Below are 26,284 nucleotides of genomic sequence, written 5' to 3'. Positions count from 1 at the left end.
TAAATAAAGTACAGTGTAACTTGTTAAAAGGTTTTGAAATAAGAGTCTTGCATGTAGCAAACAAAACATTTTTACCCAACCTACATGCATGTCCAAGAACGAATTCGATGTCGATCCCGATTTGTACAATTTATTTTCATATTGAGGTATAACGTAATTATACAAGGCCTTAAAGCGATGTCTATATTGTTTCATTATGAGCATGAAAATGTAAATAAATAAGGATAATAAACAAGGGGTACGGGTTAGAGCAAGGTTTTGGCTGAAAGTTAATTCGAGATCGATATCGACGATTTAGATACTAAAACTTAAAAACAAGTACATACGCACAGTACTGCATAAAGAAATACAGCCACAAGAGATCGACGATATCGATGGCAAGTACAATCTTTGTAAATGTAAAGTATTCATCCATAGACACACATACACAATGGTGAGGATAATACTACGCAGGGTTGAACAAAGATGATCGATGATATATACATTACAGGGAAACTTTCATAAAGTGATAGTATTCAAGTAACTCCCTTGTTAAAAAACTCAATATTAAGGGTGGTAACCATAATCCAATGAACAATCATGACTCGATATCGATACGATATTGACAGTAAAGAAAACCTTGTAAACAGAATGTATTCTATATACATACAAGTATTGAGAAATAATTTAGCTAATTATAAAAGATTAATCTTTCGATATCGTAACTACATCGTGTCTTGGAGATACATGTAACTCCCAAACTAAGTACATCATTCACATGAAAATGTGCGTACACTAAAGTCAAGTTACATGTAGCTTCATTCATGTAAAGCAAGGAACCAGTTTTCCTATAATTAGTGTGTGTCAAAATAAATATACACATGTATATTGTATAAGTCAATAAATTGCTAATTTTAAACATAAATGGGTTTGTTTGAATGATTTTCTTATTTTGTCTGTTGTCAATGCAGTTATTGTAAAGTTTTGCTACAGAAATTTTGATTGTAGTGTAAGGTTGAACGTTGTAATCAATGTCAATAGAACTCTTGAAAAAATAATTAATACTCTGCAAGAAACGATTCTTTTTAACATCAGAAGAACCTCGTGATGAAGAGCGTGGGTAAGAAATCCTTTGTGTTTTAAGCTGTGTTTCCCACAGAAAAAAGATTGTATTTATCTGTTTTATTTTCAATGTTTTTTTATTCATAATAATTTCTGATGAATTTTTAATAACATGTACATGTTTTTATCCCAATATTACCAAAAATTGATAAATTCAAGGAAATAAATATATCACTTGAATGTATAACACAATTTATTTCCTATCAATTAATCTAATTGTCAAAAGAGCCATCTACGCAAACAAGGAAATGAAGACACGGAACATTTTAAACTTTATCTAGAAACACTAAATAATACTTCTTCTTTGTTTCCTATAATCAACTGAAAAAAAAAATAGAATTGTTTTTCAAGAAATGATCTATATCTGTAAGATCATTACAAATAGAAAATATGCAATGTATTATGTACAATGTAGTATGTTGTATATGGAATTTATTTCAGGAGTGGGACAGCCTTTTTTATATTTTCACGAGTGCAAAGCACACGTGAAAATAAAAAAATATACTGTCACACTAATGAAATAAATTCCATATCCAACTACAAAACATTGAATTTCCCGTTGATTGCATTTTCTTTGATTTTCCTTTTGTCTGTCCTTTTGTTGCACAGTGTCATAGGTTGTGATGTCATTGTTGAGGGGTTGAGACGTCATAGCTAACACTGTAAACATTATTTGGAGAAACTTTGACCGTTTTTGTCTCTGTCAGGATGTATTCTTTACTGTCTCTATCTTGTAACAGGTCAGGGGGCATTTTTTTTAACTTATTCTTCGGAAAGGGAAATAGAAAGGAGAGTTTTGCAGCACTTCTGCTATTCTTTCACACTGTTACAGAATATCATTTTGGTATCATTTCACATTGTGACGGAATGTCACCTATTCTATAACTAAATAACAGTATTTCACTGTTGAAAATATAATAAAAATTACTATTCAAATAAGTACATTTTTATATCCGAAAATCGAGACATCAGAATTATCAGGAAAATATTACCTTCCGTATGCACTCGAAAATCCAAATTAATCTCGGTCACCTCACGTTCTATATTACATAATATTATATCAATATTTCATATTTGGTTGATGTTTAAGCATAGTAGCGGGTTGTTTCGAGAAAAATATTTAGTTTATGTTATTAATATCAAGAATAGGTCAAAAAAGAAAACTTTTCTCTAAGATCTCTGGCTCTAGCTTTAACATAAGTAACCCAAGTGGAAAGTATTACTCAACATTGAGGCGGTTTTTTCATGTTTCCATACTTGATTTACGTTTAAGCAACCGAGTGAGTCAGTCTCTTGTATATTCCAGTGTAATGTTACGTGTATTTAAAAAAATATTCAGGTCTTGAATAGGAAATAGAAAACGCAAATCAAACCGTTGTGTGTTTAAATTGACACAGCAAGCTCCACCAATGTACCCCTTGACACTCCAAAAAAAAAAGCATTCCACAAAAAAGCCTATAAATACTAGGTTTACCTTAGTTATGAATCATTGATGTGTATAGACATTTACTTGTACATTGTAAAGCAATATCATTTTGAGCATGATGTTTGGGGTTTTCTGTGGCGACAAAAATATTGTCACTATATCCGTTGGTGCTTGTTAACTTTCAAGGAGTGATGGAAAATTCAACTGAAACAAGAAGTATATTACAAAAATACCAACTCCGTTCTTTTGCTGAACTTTAATACTGTTTTGATACTGCATATCTTTAATCTGCTCTTTGAGTCATTCGCCAACTCAAAGGATTTGATAAACGTACAATTTACCCGCACTAACGATGATACAAAACAAAAGAATAAATAGTGTCGTTTTAAATTGCACAATAGACACATTTCGAACGTATTTATAGTGTCTCCTGTATTGTGTAATATAGTTTATTACACAAGACAAGTGGGTTATGACTTGGTTTCATGAAATGTCTATAAAATAAGAAAACATGCAAAAAATTCTTTTGAGATTTAACACCAATAGGAACAACTGCATGTACATCCTCAATTAGCATATTAAATATCCTTTTAAATTCTCAAGCAGTTTAAAATCCACGTAAACGATTAATCATAAAACTAAGTACAGTTGTACTTGAATATGTCCTTGTAAATAAAAGAATATTAAACTTATAATCAGACTTTGAAAGAAATACCAAAAATTAACCCAATTGATATATTTCACTGTATATTATTTTTCTAAGCACATAGTTTAGAAAGTTACAATGTTATCTTTTTTGCTGCCCATCTGCCTATTGTATTGTTTTTACAAAGTAATTACTACAATATTGTGTGGAAAAGCCAAATTAATTTCTTTTACCGAAATTGATACCTATTACACGATTTTGTCATACCACAATCTGCATTGTCCCCTTATCATCTTGTCTTCATAAATAGCATACTAATCAAAATTAAACATGTCTAAGAGAAAAAGAATAATCATTTCGCATTTTTACCCGGTATAGCTTTACCGGCCTGTACATTTAAAGTTTCTCGTCTTTACAAATTTTAGTACATGTATGTCCTGTAGGATCTGCCAGTCGATGAAAACTGCATGCACACTAGGAAAATAGGGCGTTTCCAATATTTTCTGTAAAATTACAAGAACAGAACGTTCTAATGAGAATGTAAACAACTGTGTCAACTAGTATATCTAAAATTCAAGAGAGCTATTTTGATTACATAAAACTACATATCCGGTGGAATTACTTCATTTTCAATATTACCTGCATACTCTATTTCTCTATTGGATTAATTGCTAATGCCGAAGAAGGAAAATTTGGCTTTTATAGGAGAACTGAATTTCGAGCACAGATGTTCTTTGACAGTAGTCGATCACAGGACGTATGCGTTTTTAATCTTTCTTTTCTTTTCAAACTTTCTGCGACAGTTTCAAGAAGAAGACCCTGGGAGAATAAGTATGCCTTGAATTATACTTCGTATTTAAGCTATATATTGTAAGAGGATATTTTTGCATTTTCACGTAGTGTACTGTATTAATTAGTGTTTTTATTCTATTGTAATATATCACTTGATTTTTAAACATAATTTTATGTGGTCGTCCAGTTTCTTATTCTTCTTAAATCTATGTTCAACATGTGCCTGCAAGAAAAAGTTGTTCGTTTATGATTTTATTGATTGATTGTATGCTTTTTACGTCCCATTCGAGAATGTTTCACTCATATAGAGACGTCACTATATACCGGTGAAGGGCTTCAAATTTTGACCTTTACTCGGCACTCAGGGCCATTGAGCAGTGAGGGATCTTTATCGTGCCAACGCCTGTCGTGACAAGGGGCCTTGGTTTTTAAGGTCTCATCAGAAGGACCCGCAACTGTGACCTCAAAGTGCCGAGCGCATGGTGAAGGAACAGTTGCTACCCATGTTTTATCGAATTAGGTCAGTCGCGGCCGAGTCACGACCTCCTTCACGGAGCGAGCGCTTTACCGACTGAGCTACCGTGAACGGTTGATTTTATTGAAAATATTAAATCAGCTTATCTAGATACCATTGTAGTAATCGCTTTTATTATCGTATTTTACCTATTGTTACTTCGTGTAAGATCGTAGGATTTATTTAAACATTTGTAATATCAGGGATAAGCGGGTTGATTTCACATTTCATATTTAAGTAGAAATCATACTGTACTCGGATCGTCACTTCCGGTTTAGTGACATATTTACCATAGTAATCTATCATTCAAGCTTAGAATATTGTATCAGATTCTACATTTTAGACGAGTTGCGTATTTTGATGTTATTAGTAGTTCTTCATTTTTAAAATAAACTTTATAATAAGTCAGCTTAATTGGGACTACATTTGTTTTTGCTATCGTTGGTAGTTACGATATTCAAACATTACATTAATTGTTCAGTATCTACTGTACAGGATAGGGATGTTTTATAAACATTGAAGGCATTCATTAACTCGCCTAGTCAAGTCTATTTTATGTATTCTATTTCCAGTTGTTAATTTTACATTATGATATTTGTTTTAACATTGTAGGGCAGCTTGTGTGGCAAAAGTATAGTTCTGTGTGGGAACTCAGCTTCCCATACAAGCTTTTGATTGGTTAATAGATCGTACGGCATATTTTCATTGAATAATTTGAGTTATGTGACAGGAGATAGAAGGTTATATCAGCAAACGCTTAGTACGTTAAGACAGATCTCAGCTAGTTGTATACGGCGGCAACATTTGAAAAGCTACGGAAATAAATCAAAGACGACGAGATACTTATAATGTAAATAACATGCAATTAGCCTAGTTAGAAATATCCTACCACACTGGACGACCTAAACTTGTGTTTCTAAAAAAAAAGAAAAAAAAACAATGATGTTTTCTAATATTGACATATACAGAAACTCTATCATTTGCGTGGTACATGTACCACTATTATAATATGATAATGAGATGCTTTACGTATAAAAAATGATGATCTTAAAAAAGATGAAATACTGACTGATCATTCCTCTTGAGTATTATTCAACAAAGTATCTACAGAGAGTTGAGCCTGGGCTATTTCATATATATCAACAAATTAAATTATTGATATATCCTGGTAAATGAATAAATAATTCAGATGATGAAGCAATGAACTTTGTACATGCTGAGGATCAGAAATATTAGCCACCCTTGGGTAGCTTACACTATATTTATTGATCTCATTCTATAGGTGAATATTTCATTTAAAGCACAAACATTTATTTACATTATATTCTTGTGTTTTATTTATTGCATTACTCAATGCGAAGTTGTATTTTGCAATAAAGTTTTGAAATACAGTGACATGAAACGAGTTTATGCAAAAGAAAGAAAATTATGTGAAATACAAGAATATTGTTTAAGCTCTTACCCACAATACAAAATCAGAAATGTGAGCTTTAGGAAAGGGGCACTTCAGTGAGATTTGAATGGAGGATTTATCATGGTGAACAATCTTACCAACAGTAAAGTAGGATATATATTAATTTATAATTAGTTATGATCTAAAAAGTATGCTTACCATAAATCATGCACTTTTTACCATGAGTTTTAGTGTTAAATTCCTGATATAACACTTTTAAATGAGCAATTTCGGAAATGTCATAAATGATTACTTTAAAACGAACTGATGGAGAGAAATATTAGTCACCTTTCAATTTCGCTGTTACAACATGTATATATTAAATCACACTTAACTATGTCAGAATACAAAACAAAGCATCATTCCCGTGTGTGTGTGTGTGTGGGGGGGGGGGGGGGAGGATGTGTGTGTGTGTGTGTTTTTTTTCTTAAATTGGCATATGCTTTTATTGAGACGGACTTATATAAAGGTTATTGTAAGTTATAGATACTTGTTTTTTACAAATAAAAATATTTTAAAGTATTATGCACGATACTTCACACTTTAATTTTACTTTAAATATCCCATTACATTTTCTGTAAGCATAGTGTACATGGAAATCCCACAATTTTTTTCTCTGAAATATGCTTTAAAAACAGTTAAAATAATGTAATTTTTTTTCTTTTGAAATCTATCGTATACCTACCATTATTATCTTCCCTTTCAAAACTTGTCATTCACATACAGCGTACCATGTGATAATCCTACGTTTTTCGGAAATTTTGTTGATGCATTTTTTGTCATGTTTTTCGCCATCCATATTGCAACTGTGATGAAAATTGTACCTTCATCTATAGATTCCTAATCTTTGATGAAGTAATAGATACCAGCTTGGCTTCTACTTCTTTTTGACCTTAAAAATATTCTTTTTAATCAATCGACTTTTTAAACAATTATAAGGATGTTTTTCGGAATTGAACAGTAAAAAATATAAATTTTTGTTCAAATCCCAAAAAATCAAGATCATTATTTTATCATGATACAACATAGTTTTACAAAATTGTATTCTAGTGTTTTAGGGGATGTCCCGTTATCTATCTAACATAAATTTTGGGATAGGGATTTTTCTTATCCTTTGGAACATTCAGACTTTCAAAATTTTCCGTTTAGGAGATCGATCTAAAGTATTAATTTTCTATGAATAAAGAGTATTGTTGTACATTTTAATTTTCCTCGTGGAGGAGTTTGCTCTGACCTAAATCCAGTTCATTCAAAATGCAAATTTTATATTCATTGTAGTATATACCCTTTTGCAACTGGCAACTGAGTGTCTACAAAGTTTAAAATTTAAGTTACAAAAATAGGACATGCATGTGGCTAAATAAACTGAATTAGGAAATGTCTTCTTTTTCTTCATGTGGATTTTTTAATTATTTTTTTTTATTTTAAATGAAAACGGAAAAGGAAGAGAGGGATTAGATTGTAACAAAATTGATTTTATTAACAATATCACACAACAATATCAGAATACTTGCATGTTTTCCCTTATTTATTTTCGTCAAACATAATTGGAATTAAGCTCAAAAAAAGTCCATGTACAGATCAGTATATTTGCTTCGTGTAATAGTGCAGATTTTTGCAGCATCACGTGGGATTGATTAATATTGGAGATCATATCTGTTTTCATGTTGGTCAAATTATTTGAATTTTTAGACGTCTGGGTCAGATATATAGCATTTTGAAAAATATATATATATTTCTTGAGAAACAGGTGCTGACATACTCCCTTTTTAAACTTTTCACTCAGAGTTTGAACGATCAGTAATCACCAACATTTTCTCCCTTGTGTTTCAATCTATGTCGTATTTTTAGCTTCCAACAACTTAAAGGTTACACTGCTGAATTTACGTTTTTTTTGTTTTGTTTTGTTTTTTTTTTTTAAATTTCAAAGAAAGATTTAATATTAATGCTAAATATAAGGCGAATTCATTTAGCTTTAATATTAAACAATCATTTGATGATTATCAAACGTGTGAAAATGTTAAAACATTCCCGGAGTAAGCTTTGGTAGATGCAGATTGTCTTATTTTAATTCAATGATTTGGATGTTGCATTGGAACTGTGGAATGAAACGATTAGCAAATATGCAGGTAACGAAGGAATCTTGCAATTTCAATTTATTGATCATTGTACAATAATGACATGATTTTAACATAGCAAATAAATATTGAATTATAATCAGAATTGTATAAGTGAACAAATCCTAATGGAATCACTTAGTACGTAATACAATGTTTGTCCAAACGATAAATAAAAAATAAAAAAACACTTACTGAATGGTCAACCAATGAAAATGGCAAAACAGTAAACAAAATTTTGAAAAGGATACGATATTACAATGTTTGTCCAAACTATAAATAAAAAATAAATACACTTACTGAATGGTCATCCAATGGAAATAGCAAAACAGTAAACAAAGTTTTGAAAAGGATACGATATTAAATTTTTTGTAGTTGGACATGGAATTTTATTTCACGAGTTGAACAGGATTTTTTTTTATATTTTCACGAGTTGAACAGGTTATTTTCACGAGTACTTCACACTCCATATCCAAATACAAAACATTGTATTTCTGTTTATTACATTTTCTTTGATCTTCTCTTAGCCTGTCTTTGCTTTACACAGTGTCATAGGCCGTGACATCATAATTGAGGGGTTGCAACGTCAGAGTTCATGTATTGTAAACATTATTTTGCGAAACTTTGACGGTTTTAGTCTTTGATCATGAACAAGATTCATTTACTCATCGTACAACTGGCCAGGGAGTATTTTTTACAACATTCTTGTAGGAAAATGGAGAGTGTCGCAGCACTTCTGATGTTCTTTCACCCTGTGACAGAATATCACTTTTATTCAATAGATAAAGTACAGTATTTCATTGCTGAAAATGTAATAGAATTGCTTAAACCTAAACAAAAACGCTATAGTAAACAATAGTTAACTATAGTTTATTACAGTTAACTTATAAAATCAATGTTTCAAAGTTATCACTGTAGTAAATCAAAGTTTTCAAAGTTATCACTAAAGTTTCATGTCGCCCACGTGGCGCAGTGGTTAGAGCGTTCGCTCTAGAGTCGCGGAGTAAGGAGTTGATCCTTACGTCGCGGGTTCAAATCCCACTATGGGACTTGGAGATCGGTCCTTCGGATGAGACCGTATAAACCGAGGTTCCGCGTCGCAGTAGGTGCTGGCACGAAAAAGATCCCTCACTGCTCAATGGCTCTGAGTGCCGAGTATAGGTCAAAATTTGTAGCCCTCCACCGACAAGTGGTGGCATCTCCATATGAGTGAAAAATTCTCGAGACGGACGTTAAACAATAAACAAACAAACAAACTTAAGTGTCATAGTGCTCACTATAGTAAATAAAAGTTTTTAAAGTAATCAGTATTATAGTAAATCAAAGTGGAAAAGTTAACACTATGGTAAATCAAAGTAAAGATTTTATCACAGCTGTATATAATGTTCTGTGAAAGGAGCCTCAATAATTTCAAAACATGGTATAAATATCCAGTTTTATAGATTTTCTCATTTTACCAAAGTTTTCTGCTGATTTCTTATATGTCAATTAATTCCATGCAAGTTGCGCGCAGCTCATTTTAATTGTTTTTTATTGATATTTTTTTGAAAATTTATTTTTTCAATGACACCTCCTAGCTAAATATTTCTAAAATGTATATTGTTTGTCTTTCATTTTACTTCGTCTTTCTTATATTAATAAATATAACATTATAATAATGCCTTAAAGGCTTAATTACATCAAAACAAGAACGATAGAGTTAAGATCTTATATACGATATAAAGTATATAAAATAGAAAACCAAAGTAAACAAGCATTCTGAGAGCATTGCATTAGCAATACTAGTCCCCTACCGGCAAGTGTAATCTGCATCTGGTTTCCGTTGAAAATTGAAAATGCCATAATTCTGCAAAAATCAATGAAGCGAAACGAAATGCAAACTTTATCTATAACTCATCAAGGTAAAGTCACATACCAAAAATCCGCTCAATATCTGCAAGCGTTTAGAAAGAACTTGCGGAAAACCCTGAAAAATTTTAAAGGTCATAGGGGCTGTAAGTCTCGTTTAGCATCACTTCCGGTGATGTATTTCCTGTGAGAAACAAATATGGCTATATCGATACAATATTGGGCGAATTATACAGCCGAGGAACCGAAGTTGATGAGAAAGTCGGAGAACGCCGTTATTAGTAACCATGTTCTAAAATTTTTATTTGACCAAGAGACGAAAATGATCCATGCTGTTGTACAAGCTTCGATGAGGAACACATCATATAAAGTCACGGTAAGACCAAGGTTATTGTGTACGTTTACGTTAACATCTCTGACAATTAGACAATACTGAAAATATATTGTAATCTGTAAAGCTTTTAGAAATAAGACAGTGTTGGTTTCCCTCCGGACACCCCTCCCGATGTCTAATGACCAGATGATTCAAGATTATTTACATGTATTTCAATCATGAGCCAGAAGGCTGAAGTGATACTTAGGTAAACCTTGAGACATAAATTCACAGATACATATGTGTGAGCAAGACTGACATAATGTGTGGATGGTTGAAGAACCCAGACTTCAATTAAAAAAGCAAAAAAACAATGGAAGAATTGTTTCCCCCTGCACGCCAAGATTACTGGTAAGTATTTATATTTTAAACATTTTATTGTCAGTGAGGCAATCTGTATTTTCTTTTAAATATAGTTATTCATATACTTGCAATTATTCATTACATATAATTTTTTTTAAAAAAACATATCAATCATTAAAAATATATATCAATCATAAAACATTTGCTTCACATTTGAAGTGCTTTAAGCCGCCCCTTCGATGAAAGTGACCGGTGTTTTTTGCACCAAGAATTAGCAAAGCTTGGAAGGTTCATTGGTAAAATATAAGAATGAAATTATGATTTTGATGTTATTGTTGTTGTTTTAAATTTGATTTGATTGTAACATTAAGAGTATTATGATATTGTTATTTTGATTCTGACCGTTAGTTGATTTTCACTGTGTGAAAAGCAGGTAAATGTACAAAGATGAGGAGCATATTGTTGGCTTTGTATAATATGTCCAATTTTTGAACTTACTAGGCAATAAATGATAGCATTTTTATGTATTCATTTTTTTGAAAGGAATAAATTTCATTCAATTGCATTTAAATTTTTTTTTCATATTTTTGCAAACCATCAGGTCATTCTTCTATTATTTTAATAGAATATGTCAGTATGAAACCCTGATTAATAAGTTAGTAAATGTTAAATGTACATTTGAACAAATTTTTCCTTGGCACATCCACACTAAGGATGCCATATGCAAAATTATATACAGGAACAATTCTGAACAAATATTGGCAAGTGCGTTGTAATTTTGAAATGTAATGCATTTAAATAAAAAAAAAATTACAGTGTTCTCCAAAATTAAATGTTTGATCTCTTATAATAATTACCTGGTATATGCATGTGGATATTATTTTTGAGAATGACACGAGTCTGGTAATTTTTCAGCATTAAAATGGATTCTTGAACCAGAGCCATGTGAGCCAGGCCCACCTGTTCCTGTCATTGAAGACCTGTTAACATCACCAGAGTATGTTCATTCTGATGCCCCTATGGTATGGTTAAGACATGCATTATCCCTGTCAGAGGAAGCCATTAAAAGAACAGCATTTGCAACAATTGGGCAAAGAAACAACCCGATGTGGTCGATTGTAAGAAAATACGGAATAACAGCTTCCAACTTTGGTACAGTTCTCAGTTCTAAGCAAAGACGGTAAGACATGTGTGATTCAATTTTTTTCAAAATAGACTTTCAAAGTACAGTTCAACTTTGTTATCTCAAACACGATATCTTAAATATTATGGATATGTCGAAGTAATTTGAAGTCCCAACCACTTATTAAAGACATATTTTATTCTCTATTAAATCAAATAAATCCTTGTATATCTCAAATCCTCGGATATCTCGAACTTTTTTCTTGGTCCCATTGAGTTCGAGATAATGAGGTTTGACTATAATGACTAGATATATAGATGTAGGGTAAATTATTTGATCAATAACCAAAAAATCATATTTTCTTCTTCAGAATGACATTGTCACTGAAGAAACAGCTTATGTCGGCTTACAATCTGGAGTCGATCAAAGCTGTGGTATGGGGTATCACTCATGAAGATGATGCTCTGAGAAAGTATGAAAAAGACTTTGATGCAGCTGTAGAGCAATCAGGTATACAGCAAAAAAAAAAAGATATTCCTTCAACCTCTCACAGAATGTTAAAATTCTTTGTGTCAAAACAAATGATCCGTGTGACAAGTAGACAATCAATTACTGAAGTCTTATTGTAAAAAAAAAGTATTCAATTCATTTAGTGATCGACATATTACAGAAAATTTGCTGGGAATAGAGATCTACTTAAAGTACCCCAGTACCACTCTGTACAAGCATATCGATATACTGTATTTGAAGTGGAAGGAATTATAAAAGCTCAACTTAGACTTTGTGTGCATAACAATTGTATTATGGTTTGCATTCAGTAATATTACATTATATTTTTTTCTGAAAGGGATATGGTTGCATGAATCCGGAGTGTTGGGAGCTTCACCTGATGGCTTAGTTGTACGACCACCAACATGCAGTCAGTCATTCTACAAAAACATGACCAATTAAGATTTTTTTATGTCGCTTGCAAATTTATCGTTGTAATATCTTAATTTTAAATTTAAAGGTCGATTTCAATTCTAAGACTTAAAATACACACATGGTTTTGTAAATACTCACCGATATATATGCAGTTAAAGTTTTGATATGAACATAATGTAATGTTGAAAAACGTATTCCACTGCAAATCTTAATGTCGCTTCATTTATATACAAATTTCAAGATGAAATTTTCAGCCGTAAAATCGTTCCGAATAGAGTGCAATGAATGTCAAAAAATGTCTTTTATCCCATATAAATAGAAATCAAACCACTTCTCGCAAAAAAAAAATGCATGGATCTCCTTTCATGCGAATTTATAAGCATTTCGCTTACAATCGATTAACTTCCGTAACGATTTTGTTTTAAATTTCACGCATAGAATGCAAATTTCAAAAAGAACTGAAACTTATATGAAAGTGACCACGGAACCTTATATCATCGATTCTAGTTGCGAGTCAGCTATTTTACACGATTACATTTTCGACATAACAAAATGAATAAGACAAAAACAGTTGTCTCTCTTAAAAATTTAACTTCCGTAACGGTAATTCAGGAAAGTTTTTGCATTTAAGGTATAAAATTTTTGATTATTTTGGGGAGCAAAATGCTTCATACTTTCGTTTAATATCCTAAAACAAACTTTGATTTTAACTATTGAAGAGAATTTTAACTTTTATTATACTGGGAATTAACTTCCGTAACGATTAACTTCCGTAACGATATTTTTCCCGAAAATTTAATCTAAATTCGGATTCATGCGAGACTTCATGAATCATACTTTAGCATTCTTTACTGAACATTAGAAACGAAAAATTAGTCAAATTCAGCTTTATTTAAAAAATAATAAGGCTTGATCAAGCATTAACTTCCGTAACATTACCTTAAAATCAATGGTATCTTGAAATTGTTGTAAGAAGTTAACGATACCAGATTTGTGGACAATTCTTTGTTTTCAAGTTCATTGATAGGTCCTTTAGAGAATTATGATGTTGATTTTGCTATTTGAAACAATTATATTTTTCATGTTTTTTACTCTGAATTGGTCCATTTATCGTAGAATGACTGAGTGTATTTTATCAAACTCCAGAAGCCAAAGATGCCATTCCTGATATTGTAGAGGTGAAGTGTCCATACAGCATCTTCTTCAACAGTAGCAGATGCAGCACAAAATTTGAAGGATTTCTTCATAGGTAAATAATAATTTATAAGTTGGATTTAAAAATCTGTTTTGTTCATTACTTTAGAATTAAAAATCTAGATGAGTAAATGATCACAATGAATACATGTATTACATTGTAATTTACAAGTGCAACTGTTCAACATAGTATGAAGAGATGGAAAAGGGAGGGGATATGAATAGGCATAACACAACATTAAAAGAGTTTTTGATTTTTAGATATTAAACAAGATTCCCTGTGCCTGAAAACCAGTCACCCATACTATCATCAAATTCAAGGTCAGTTACATATATGTAATAAAACATGCTGCAACTTAATTGTGTGGACAAGAGTAGACTGCATTGTGGTTAGAATAGTAAAAGACATTGAATGGACTGCAAATGTTTCAAAGCTAGTAGATTTGTACTTTAACATTTTCATTCCAGCACTGATGGAAAACTGAGTTCTGGTTTCAATGTATTTTTACACTTGTTTCTGTATCTCTAGAATTTTCTCACAATGCAAAACGAGTAATTCATGTTAAATGTGTTGAAAATTCCAGTTATTCTTGTATGATGTGATATATCAGAGTTCATCAGAAAACGTCTGGCTTATAAGAATATTTTAAATAGCTATGGTGCTTAAGTTAATCATGTATTACAGATTAAAAAAATAATAAAATTTATCATCATTTTATTAATGAATTGAAGATGTTATTCTCAATGTGGAAATGTAACATTTTTTATCATCGTTAGATAAATTGTTGAAAATAATACTAAGCTGTTGATTTGTGCTTTAAAGGTACATGTACTTGAAACTCAACAATTAAAATTTTAAGCAGACCCTCTTCAAAATTGTATAGTAAAATATAGTTACAGCAAATACCCTTGTAATAAATTCATGCTAACAAAGGGATTTTCATTCCCTGTAGTATTAAAACATACTATGAACTTGACAAAAATAATCATTGACATTGATAACAAATCAAAATTTGTTTATCCCTGGCACTTTGGTATGAACATTTTTACTGTAGTGATGTATAATGTAACAGACTGTCAAACACCAATGCAGATTAATAGTAATTCTATAAGCAATTTCTTTCAAAAGTGGAGCTTGCAAGTTTAAAAGACAAGAACAGAGTTGAAATATTTTTGTTGAGATTGGTCTGTAAGTAGATGGGATGTGACGGAGAATCTCAGAGTTCTTTATCCTCTCGTTGGCTCTTTCCACATGAATGCGTGCTTTAGCAATCTTGTAACACAGTGCTGCTTCTTGTTTGGTAAACTGGCCTCGTGTCGATAAAAAAGCTGGTATATTCAAACAGACACCTTGGGGCAACTGATCATGAATGGTGAAACCTTTGTCGGATAAAATAAGGTCTCCAGCTTTAAACTTTTGGCTGTGGCGTACAATAGCTACATCAGAAGTAGAACCTGGATACAGCTTAGAGCAAAATGTAAGTGCACCGTTTGCAGCCACGCAAGTCACTGCTTTAACAGTATGTCGACTTTGTAGGTACTGTAGGCCATGGCCTGACTGTCCATATGTGTTGGGATGTCCTGGATAGTTTCAATTGCATCCATGGATGCTCTAGCAGAGGAGCAATCCTCAAAAGATTTTGGCATAGACCCTGAAAAAAAGTTGGAAAAAATTAATCCAATGATTTGTAATTGTGTAAAAAAAAAATGTGTTACAGTAAAACTTCCAAGTATACAAGAATTTTAAATGTATTAAATTTTTGGAAGTCATTATGATAAATTTTAAAACAAACCTTTGCATTTAAGTTGACTTGGAAAACATTCATTGACTACGCCATCAGACAGCATCTCGTGTAGTGCATGAACAAGGGTATGGAAGATGTTCGAAATTGTTGGTCGACTGACACAGAATCTATGGGCCAAGTCAATGTCCCGAAGATTGAGTTTTAACTTCATCAGTACAATAAGTAGTTGGTCCTCTATTTCCATTGAAGGAGTTATAGTAATCGAGTTCAAACCGTTGTAACAATCTGAATAAGATTTCGAATATGTCATACTGTAGGATGTATATAAAAGCATATGAAAATAAATATATTTTACTGATTAAAATAAATCTAAGAACTTTAAAGATTGTAGATAAATTAGTTTCAAGTAATAACAATATCAGTCTCAGTCAGGTTTACTACCATCCACATTATGCATTCATTTAAAACTGGTAATATGAGACAGAAAGATTGAAATTATCCCTAGTGGAAAAAATGATTACTGTAGAATGACCACACAATCTTAATTACAGGTAAAATACATTCAACTATCAAGCAAACTTAAAAATTGTGAACCTAAATTAAGAGTTCTGATAACTGTTATCATACAGTCAAACAAGGTTTCAGCAAAATATGCTTTTGATGTTATTCACCCTCACAGTGAAATGATTTTTCTTTCCTATCATTTTAAATTATGTATATTATAAACTCAACGGTAATAACAAAATATATTTACAATCAATCAAAGTTGTTCATCCCTCAATGGCACTTCGCAACAAGTTTTACTGAAATTGTTAGGAAATAGGAAACCATAATTGGAATTAATTCATGTACCTTCTCTTCACTGTCCTTAATATCGTGAATTGACATTGGCCTCCTTTTACTAGACTCTAATCTTAGCGCATGTAATTCCTTTTCCAGATGTTCTATTTCTGTTGAGAGGCGCTGCATTTCTTGAGTGCAGTTAAATGTGCATGATGCTGAGTAGTTGTGATCTGATATCAACTGAAAAAATATAATTTTAAAATATACTGTGAATCATGAGTAATTCAATCTACAGTTGAGAAAACTATTATATTATTAAAAATTATTGAAAATGTTTTTATGTTGACCATTTGTCATCAATGGTGTTTTAAAGGAGCTTTACCTCCTCTTGATCTTGACATTCTGTCACATGTGTAATCTGCAGCTGGTCCATCTGTGAAGATGATAGAGACTCCTCACTTCTGATTTTTTTCCTCCTTTGTAAAATAATTAAACTCGGATTATTTTTCATTCAGTTGTAACTTGTAAGCTACTCTGTTGACACCCTATTTAAAATTTTTAGTAAAATATTCTCAATTAAACCCCACCCACCATCCAAAACAAAGATGTCATATTTTGAAAAATAATTTCACCTTTTGGTACATTCAGGATCAGAGAAATCCATGGCCTTTCCTTCATTCCATGCAAAATATGCAGGATCCCCCTCCTTCACACCATCCTTAAAATGGCAGGAGCAGATACGATCATTCTGATCCCCTGGTTGGCGATCAGCTCGTCTATAAATATTTTATACAAAGACTGAGTGAAGGAGAATTAAAAAGCAATACATGTACATATGATAATTTAGTGGCATGTTATTAATTATCAAATCATAGCCCAAATGACTAGTAATATTTTTTTTCCACTTTTTCAAATGTTAACTTGCAAATACAAGATAACCCTGTGCATAACATCACCAAAGGGCAGCAGTACTTGGTAGTAATAATAAGATATAAAAGGTTATAAAAACAGCTGATAAACAAAAATGTGCTTCTGCTGCATGTACAATAGATAAAGTATTCAAGCCTAGATTGTATGATGTACTCTTCTGCAAATTATATAAAACTACAGAGGGCAGCAGAAATCAGCGCTGCAGGATTATAATACATTTATCCACTTCTGCAAACTGCAAAGTTTTTACAGAATTCTCTTCATTATTCTTCTGCAATATTGATTACGATGAGATTTAACTTTTTAGCAAGTATGTATAAATATCTGACAATGCAGCATCGTGACATATCGTCACAAGTACTTACTAATTTGGTCAATATCTCTACGTTTTCTGAGCTTTTTGCCTATACACTGTAGCAGGCCGAAATATCTCGACCATGTTTAACACTCACGCATCTCGTGATTAATGCTGTAATAAACAAAACTATACTGTATTTTTCTCACCTGCATAGTTTCCCCCACAACAATCGTTTCTTTCCGTCTGTGGGAAAGCGATAAAACTTGCAGCTGTTAGCCCCACTCCGGTGGTTGCAAGCGAATACAAAACACATCACCAGTTTTGTTTGTCACCGGAAGTATTCAAATCTCGCGCGCTCTCGCTTACAAGATTACAGTCCCTATTATTCCGTCAAAAATCATTGAAGCGGAAAGAAATGCAAACATGATCTGTAGCTCATTAATATACACTCATATACCAAAAATCAGCATAATATCTGCAAGCGTTTAGAAAAAAAGTGCGGAAAACCAAGTGGGACAGACTGACAGACAGACAAAGGGACATACAGACAGACGGACAGCTAGACAGACAGACAGACAGATGGACGGACAGACTCAGAGGAAACATATAGTCCCCTCCGGTTTCACCGGTAGGGGACCAATAAAAGCGTTCTTCCAAAACGTATGGTAAATCAATAAAGAAAATAAATTCTTTGAAATTGTGATTTATATATCATTTCTTTTTGGAACATATCGCAAGCCGGGATATTTTAATTGGCCAAGATTATTCCAGTGAATATCAGCGCTACGGTTTGCCGTGTATTGGATGTGAAACTGTAAAATCAGCAGGTGTAACTATATGACAGGATGTACAAATTATGGTTTGTTAAAAATTATATTGTTTCAGAGTAAAGCATTTTAAATGTTGTCAATGTTTTATGCTTTTTACGTACAAGAGAGGGATGCCCAGTGACAGGGGAAGCTGATGTATGAAATACAAGAGTATTCTCATGATTTTTGTCTTTATAAAGCTTTAACTGATATTAATTTTGGGTGAAAAAAATCAATGTCTTTATTTTTAATCGTCCTCGCAATGTGAATCAATATGTGTCTGGGACCCCTTACAAATATCATTCGATATTATTGAGCTTGCATCTTTCATTGATAGCACCAATCAAATTGAAGCTTTCATTAACGTTTAGATAACGTAAAGAGAAAAGAATCAGATGACACCTCATGTGCATGTGTTACGAGTTGTTTATCATAGAATAGCTTAATGTGATTGGTTGAGAGATAAGAAAAACAATCAAGATTAGAAAATTTCCCGAAAGACGTCGCTACAGTCAGCCCTTGAATTATATTGAATGCGAAATTGGCCATGAGTCTAAGGCAACGTATAGACTCAAGACCTCTGGTATTCCGAGAATGTTTTAGTTTATAAGGACATGATCATTTTAGATAGATTATTTAGGCATTATTATTTTCGGAATTCGCTTGCATAGCACAATTAATGCAACTTCCTTTTCACTTTTATGTACTTTTTTTCTAATTAATGATCTACTTGTATACGTCTGAAAATATTTTTGTTTATTTCTTACCCCGCTGGAAAACCTTCACACTTCCGTAATTGTACGGGAAACCTTTGACATTAAAAACAGATACTTCCTTGTAAATTCATCAAACATACCATAATATTATCTAAAATAAGGAAAAAACAATAATTCTTTTTAAAATATTTCTTTGATATATCACAATGAGAATTTTATCATCGTTATTTTACATCAACATGCTTGGAGTATGTCACTGCATGGATTGCTCTGGGTTGAAAAAGGGGAGGTGAGTTGATAAGAAAATCAGTGAAATATTTTGGATGTGCAGTAGAAAGGACGTGAGAATCCATCACATATTTTGTACATGTACCCGGAGTTAAGTAGATATGTATATGCTTTCTTTCTTTTCAAAATATGAAACAATGAATTTATTTTTATGTCTTAAGAATATTACAAATTTCATAAATTATTAGTAAAAGAAAACTTGAATTGTTTTAACTGATAGGATAAAAAGATGATAATGTTAATCATATAGCAATGTATATACAACTTCGTTAAGTGTTATAAAATATTCTACTATTAAGCATCTATCTACATGTAGCTGATGTTGGATAAAGCATTTATGGTTTCACAAAAAAAAAAAAGAAAAAATAAATAAATAAAATTAATATATATATATATATATATATATATATATATATATATATATATATATATATATATATATATATATATAAGAATTCAGGAAGTTCATTAATATTTTATTTTCGGCTGACACTCCTCGTTAAAGTAACATTTCCTAGCAATCCTCGAAAATGGTATTCGCTAATGTGTAAGTGAAGATATTTTCAATATAAGTGATTACAAAGTATTTAACGTGTAAGTGAAGCGACGTCAGTTCGATTAAAGAGATCTTGCATGACTCTTAAAATTGTGATTGATAAGTCCAATACATGTATCGTCTTATTGTTCCTGAATGCTGCCTTCATTTACATGGAGTAGAAATGATAAGACTTTTATTTCAATAAAATTCTACTTTTACTTTGTAGCTGTTGTGCAGGGAAGATATGGAGTGAAGAATTCAACAGTTGTATCGGTGAGTACATAAATCTACTAGCAATTTAAAAAGAGTGTTAATGAAATCCATACGTACAAAAGCACAGACATGTATCCTGAATAAAACAATTTCTGGTAACTCTGCATCCCTCAAATAAGTTTATCTTAATACTATACATGTATTACTAAACTGAAAGAGGAAAACAATACAGATAAATAAGAAGAGTGAGAAAATTTTTAGGTTAATCCTGTTACTTTTAATTAATTAATTTATTTTCGTTTTAGATTGTCCTCTTGGATATTGGGGTTTACATTGTAACAATACCTGCATATACCCAACATTTGGATTGCACTGTGGTAATATATGCTTGTCATGCACTAAAAGCAAATGTGACCATGCTGTTGGATGTACAGATGGCCATTCGACACCTCCAGGCATGATATTAATGATGTTCTCAATTTTGATTTCAAGTTAAACCATTCTTTTTAAATCTTTAACATGTACACTGAATTATTTTCGTAATCAGTAAGTTCACCACCGAAAAAGGCTTCATTTACAATCTTTGAATATGTATTTGATAAAACCTTGGGGGGGGGGGGGGGTAGTTGAATTAGAGGCGCGAGAATACGTTTTATTTTGAACTGTGTACAGTGTATGTATATGAAAAGACTGTGTAAATCAAAAGTTACCATCTGACAGCTGGTAGCGAATTGTGTAAAAATATGCACCTGTACCACTTGTATAGAGGTCTATTTTAAACGAAGGCAGTGATTTAACCACGATTTCAATAGATATCGTATGAAAAATTGAATTTCTCATCAAAACATAAAATTATTTATTTTCTTTATTTTGTTGTAATATTTTGGGTCTAATAATCTGAAATACAAAATAATCAAACAATCTTTTATCACACTTTACCTACATTATTTTATGATATATCTTTGAAGATGAATAATTTAAATTGATATTCGCATTTACATGTAAAAGTTTAATCTTGACCGTCAAGTTTATTTAGTAGATGAAATGGAACTCCGTTTAGATAAACAACATTCCGAACTCTACGACCTTTGGTACACGCATGTTATCGTGTTGACCCATTTTCAAGTGTTAACGGCTTGTGTTCATAGGGAGGTAACCCTCTAACAATTTTAGATCTTCGAAGGTTGACGGTATTAACCCTCTTGAGTCGAACTTGCATTAAATATTAACATTTGTTTATTCAGAATAATTAAAACATAGAAAAACACTATTCTTAAGCTAAACAATCACAACTACGGAACACTCTAGGATATGTTGATTTCTTGAAAATAATTACTTTTCCCCCTTCATTTTTAAAGGCTAGATGTGAGATTAACACTAAAAACACAAGGTAGTCATATCATCAGGTTCTGTTTAAGTTGGGGGTTGAGTTATTGAATTCTATCAGAAAAAATGTCTCTGAAATCTCAAAGTAATGTGTATTTAGTCATGGTATTTCTTCAAAGTTCATCATTATAGTTTAATCATAAATAGGGTAAATTATCAAATCTCAAATATATAATCAGGGTACACGAATAAAAGCACACGCCATACATTCTAAAAATGAAAATTAATCAACATTTTAGAATAAAAAAACTACAGCTATTCACGAATTTGGAGGAAGTTGCATTTTTTTTTAATTATTATAAGAAACTTTTGTTCTTTTATTTACTTCAAGTATGATTTGATTAAAGCATATTATATTGTAACATAATCAACAGGATCGGACACAAGTTTTACTAACTTAGATTATCTTCTCCAACAAAAACAAACATGCGTGATGTACAGCCAATAAATGTACAATACCAAAAAAGAAGTGTAGAGAAATAAGAAAGGAAAGGAACAGGAGTTCAAGGAGAGAAGAAAGAAGAAAGGGGTTGTAAAAGATACAGAATGGTTACGCTGGTTATTCATAAAAATCTTTTTTCGATTTTTTAATACATTTTTGTACGGCTTTAACAATGTTGATGTTATTTTGTTGACCCAAGTTTGGGTCTCCAACTAGAATTATGTCAAGGTCGATTGCTCCTTTGTTGTTTCTTATGGTGTGAAATATAATTCTGTTCTAATTTCAGCATAATTTTTACAGTACAGGAAGAAGTGTTCATTGTTTTCATTGATATATTCACAAGAACACTGAGTGTTATTTAAAAGCCTAGTAACCTTAAATAAATCTGTCTTAAGGAGACTTACATCGTGTCTCATTCAAGATAAAATTGAATTTGTTTTTTTTTTTTATCATCATGAGAAAAAATATTATGGGGACGTTTACCTTCTTTTTTTTTTTTTTTTTTTTTTTTTTTTTTGGAAAGAATTTACAGTATCACGGTTTCTGATCTCAGAAAGACGTTCCATGATGATTTTTATGATGGAAAGAGTGAGTTTTTTAGTAAGTTTGTTCTACATTGGGGTATGGCAGTATTATTACAATTACGTAAATGGTAATGGGTTGTCTGTGAAACTTCAGATATAATAGATTTCATAAATACTCTGGCGCGATACCATTTTTTATTTTAAACATTTAACATAATTTTCTCTTTTCTCGTTTAAAAGCAAGTATTTCCATCCTGTTTTGAAATATAGAGGATTACGAGGATCGTAAATAGGAAGGCCAGTAACAATACGTGGAGCTTCTAATTGAAATTTCTCCAGCCTACTGAACTGCAATTGCTTTTGAAACCTTTTTATAATATTATGGGACTCTTTCTTGGTTGTCAGACTTTAAGCTTGGGTTGGATACTACAACCAAAAATTAAAATTCTGGTCTGATGAGGATTAAATTTTACAAGCCAGTTTTCGACCATTTATTGATTTTTCCTAGATCATAGTTAGTAATTCAATTGCTATATAATATAGCGTAGAAAAGCTATCATTGCAAGACAACACAGATCAATTCTAATTTTATATTTTGCTAAAAACATTGGTACCTATGGCTAGATGAAAGGAAATTCGATCTCTCTAAAATATATTTATTTTTGTACATTTCATATTTTGTATTGACAGGTTTCAACTTTTCAAAAGATCGTTTGAAAGACTTCAAAGAACCTTGACTCTTATTGAGATGTATGAAATGGAAATTAATGCAAGAAAAGATTTCAATTTCAAACTTCATTTTTAGACTTTGAGAATTAAATCAAACCTATAATCATTTTTTTTCTTTTGTATCAAGGCAATTATAGAACTAGAAAGTCTGCTGTTGCAAGCAATAATGTATTTCACCCCGAACTGAACCATAAGCTACACGATTATTCAATGCTTAAAGAAATGATTTGAAGGGAAAGCCCCCCCCCCCCCCCTTCCCCCGTCGCACACAAACGAAACACGTTACGAGCTTTGGTCGAACCAAGTGACGGGAGGCGAAAGTAGAGCTTGCGGATCTTGCAAGGTTCGCCTCAAAACATGGCTGATGCAAAAAATTATTGAATTTTCCTCTTTAATTCTGGCATTTCTGCAATGGACAGGGGCTGACTATTTGGATAAGATTATAAAATATGTGTAAATTTTCTTAGTTTAGTAAAACATTTCCGGCGTGGTGAATGTTTTGTGTACAGTAATGATGAGGCCTTCACGCACATGCGGGAGTGGATCCTAGGATTTTCAATTAATGAAGATGTTGGAAATTAAATTTAAATAACTCTAAATATCATTGAATGAAATTATTCATATGCAAATAAAGCATTCACAAGAAAAAGTGAAATGTTAAAATATCCTAATAGAGTACATTGATTTAAATTTGTCGTGATGTCACCTCCTACAGTTTCCAGAATAGAAAGTTTTTATAATAGAAGACATTCACATTTCCAAGGGTTATTTCCTTTCTGTTGTCATTTTGAGGTGTTGTTTTCCCTCTATAACAATTTTAGGTGTCAGTATTTGATAAATAAAATCTACATGTGTATGTTCATTATGTTTTCTTTGTTGCCCTATACTATGCCAATAAAGATATGGTAAAAAAATTATCAAACAGAGTTTAATATCAGTTCTCTGTAATTATCAAACAATGTCAATACTGCCTGGCCACACTACATTTTCAATTTTTATAAAACTTTTTGTGTGTATTCATATTGTCACATCATAAATGATTTTAAATTTTTTTATTCTAAAAAATATTTCGTTGCTATGGTAACGACACCTATTTTTCCCCTGTATATTCTTCCTAAAATTTGACCAAAAAACGTGATTTTGTAGGTTTTACTGAATAAAACAGAACTTATAGGAAACAAGAGAGTGAGAAAAACCCACTTTTGTATAAAAACTACTATTATTCCTCTTTAGTATTACATCAGAATTTCCTAAAAACTGTAATTCTACCTAATGCCTAAACAACACATATCTTTGGGGATTTTGGCATTTTGCCAAAATAAGAAAATTTCCATTTCAAACCCCTTTTCAAAGTGATTTTTGTATCCTTTGCACACTGATTTGAAATTTATAAAGCAGTGCATTATATAGATGGTACATAAGTTAATCTAAACACATAAAAATATCTATGGGACATTTCAATATTTTTTTAAGAAAGCTGATGAAAAATTACCCAAAATCTACAAAATTTCCAGTTTCCTGAAACTATCCCCTTAGGTTGAAACTAATATATATAAAATAACATTTTTTCTATGCATTCTCTGTTACCATGGAAACAGGAATGCAAGATTTGTTACCATGGAAACAGGAATGCAAGATTTTTAACCAAAATGGCTAAGTTGTGTTTAACAATCTTGCCAAAACTACACTTATTAAACCTCTTATTATACCTATGTAGAATGAAACCTGATTATTATATTTTTTAAAACTAAAATATTGACATTTTAAATTTGCATTTTTATCATGTTGCAAAAATATTTTGAGTATTGTAATGCTTTGTCAAATAATGGCAAAACCTCATGGTTTTTTTTTTCTTCAAGATTTGGTCAAACTTGAAAAATTCTGGGATGAAAGATAAAAAACAAGCAGGACATTCAAAATATGTTACTCATTTCAACTTAAAGTATTTGTCACAATTTATGAAAAGTTCATGGGCAACTGCAAACCAGAGGTACTGTGAGTGAGGTCAAAAATTTATAAACCCCCTCCCCCCCCGGATTTTTTTTTTTAAGTTATGAAACATGACCTTGAACTTGATAAAATGACATTGGTTAAAATAATTTCACATCCTCTGGTGATAAGTAATTCTGGACTAAAATATAAACATCCAATGTTTCTTCATTGGAAAACTATAGACCTGACATGAATTTTTTCACCTTTCCTTCCAGAGATCTTCAGCTTACTACACTGACCTTGGGTCAAGGTCATGACATACTTTTAGCTCAATTTATGTCTGAATTTTTAAGTTCCATAAATTTTCTTTATAATTTTTTTTGCCAGTAACCTTCAACTTGCCAGAATGACCTTGGATGGCACATCCTCAAGTCATGATTAATCTTTATGCCAATTATATGTCGTAGATAAGACTGCACAGACAGACAAGGTGATTCCTATATACCCTTACTCCCAAACTTCGTTTGAAGGGGGTGGTATAGTACAAATGTACTCATGAAATTGGCAATATGTAAAAAAAAAAAAACAAAAAAACAAACAAAAACAGCTTTTGTGAAGATTTCACACAGCATTTTGTACTATCTTTCTTTAAAATAAATCGACAAATCAACAAATCCAAGCTTTTAATCTGTATCATTCTGACATTGTTTAAAGCAAGTAAAATACATTTTTAAAATAATGTCATTAATATCACGTAAAACCCCCACCCTCCACCCCCACCCTTCATATTCCTTACACACAGAAAGCCAAACCAGTATCACTACACTAAAAAGTCTGCACCAGTTTCCAAACACGGAAATCTAAAATACAATTAATCCTGAAATAAAAATATTACTCTCACAGGATTTATCATTTTTGAAGTCTGCAAAAAGCTTCCCTCTGCCTGTCAAAGACAAAATTTTGTTAAAGCATGCATTAGTGTAATGCACATCCATTTGAACTGTTGATAAACTGATACACAGAAAGACAGGTGGACATAGGAAAACCTATATACTGTTTTTTGGGACCTTAAACAACAGATTATTAATACATGCATAATTTTACTTTTTAGTACATGAGAAAATTATACATACAAAT

General features: G+C 31.6%; 3 protein-coding genes across 3 annotated transcripts; 1 reads left to right on the top strand and 2 right to left on the bottom strand.

The window, feature by feature from the left end:
- The first annotated feature begins 10,096 nt into the window (after positions 1–10,096).
- Positions 10,097–12,647, top strand: LOC133200518 (uncharacterized). Its single transcript, XM_061336304.1, has 5 exons — positions 10,097–10,284; positions 10,551–10,621; positions 11,489–11,753; positions 12,067–12,206; positions 12,544–12,647. The coding sequence occupies exons 1-5, from the start codon at positions 10,097–10,099 to the stop codon at positions 12,645–12,647; spliced, it is 768 nt and encodes a 255-aa protein (XP_061192288.1).
- Positions 12,648–14,925: 2,278 nt separating this feature from the next.
- On the bottom strand, positions 14,926–15,805 carry LOC133200620 (uncharacterized). The gene is made up of 2 exons (XM_061336409.1): positions 15,608–15,805; positions 14,926–15,466 (listed from the first exon to the last, which is right to left on the bottom strand). The coding sequence occupies exons 1-2, from the start codon at positions 15,801–15,803 to the stop codon at positions 15,321–15,323; spliced, it is 342 nt and encodes a 113-aa protein (XP_061192393.1). The 5' UTR covers positions 15,804–15,805; the 3' UTR covers positions 14,926–15,320.
- A 531-nt stretch (positions 15,806–16,336) lies between these two features.
- On the bottom strand, positions 16,337–17,913 carry LOC133200517 (uncharacterized). Its single transcript, XM_061336303.1, has 4 exons — positions 17,777–17,913; positions 16,975–17,118; positions 16,725–16,818; positions 16,337–16,582 (listed from the first exon to the last, which is right to left on the bottom strand). The coding sequence occupies exons 1-4, from the start codon at positions 17,881–17,883 to the stop codon at positions 16,337–16,339; spliced, it is 591 nt and encodes a 196-aa protein (XP_061192287.1). The 5' UTR covers positions 17,884–17,913.
- Positions 17,914–26,284: the final 8,371 nt, after the last annotated feature.

Source organism: Saccostrea echinata, unplaced genomic scaffold, assembly GCF_033153115.1.
Source record: "Saccostrea echinata isolate AGI-Se365-2 ecotype Australia unplaced genomic scaffold, CSIRO_AGI_Sech_v1 ptg000040l, whole genome shotgun sequence".
NCBI lineage: Eukaryota > Metazoa > Mollusca > Bivalvia > Ostreida > Ostreidae > Saccostrea > Saccostrea echinata.
Note: the sequence above shows the minus strand (reverse complement) of the source record. Positions and strands in the feature narration are given on the sequence as shown.

Bases quoted from the DNA above. Each gene is read 5' to 3' on its own strand.
- LOC133200518 (XM_061336304.1), top strand. From the start codon at position 10,097: ATGGCTATATCGATACAATATTGGGCGAATTATACAGCCGAGGAACCG. The intron at 10,285-10,550 runs GTTATTGTGTAC...GGATGGTTGAAG, and splicing joins AAAGTCACGGTAAGACCAAG to AACCCAGACTTCAATTAAAA. The intron at 10,622-11,488 runs GTAAGTATTTAT...GTAATTTTTCAG, and splicing joins CCTGCACGCCAAGATTACTG to CATTAAAATGGATTCTTGAA.
- LOC133200517 (XM_061336303.1), bottom strand. From the start codon at position 17,883: ATGTGTTTTGTATTCGCTTGCAACCACCGGAGTGGGGCTAACAGCTGC. The intron at 17,119-17,776 runs GTGAGAAAAATA...AAATATTTATAG, and splicing joins TTGTGGGGGAAACTATGCAG to ACGAGCTGATCGCCAACCAG. The intron at 16,819-16,974 runs GTGAAATTATTT...TATTTTACAAAG, and splicing joins GATCCTGAATGTACCAAAAG to GAGGAAAAAAATCAGAAGTG.
- LOC133200620 (XM_061336409.1), bottom strand. From the start codon at position 15,803: ATGGAAATAGAGGACCAACTACTTATTGTACTGATGAAGTTAAAACTC. The intron at 15,467-15,607 runs GTTTGTTTTAAA...ACTTTTTTTCAG, and splicing joins AAGTCAACTTAAATGCAAAG to GGTCTATGCCAAAATCTTTT.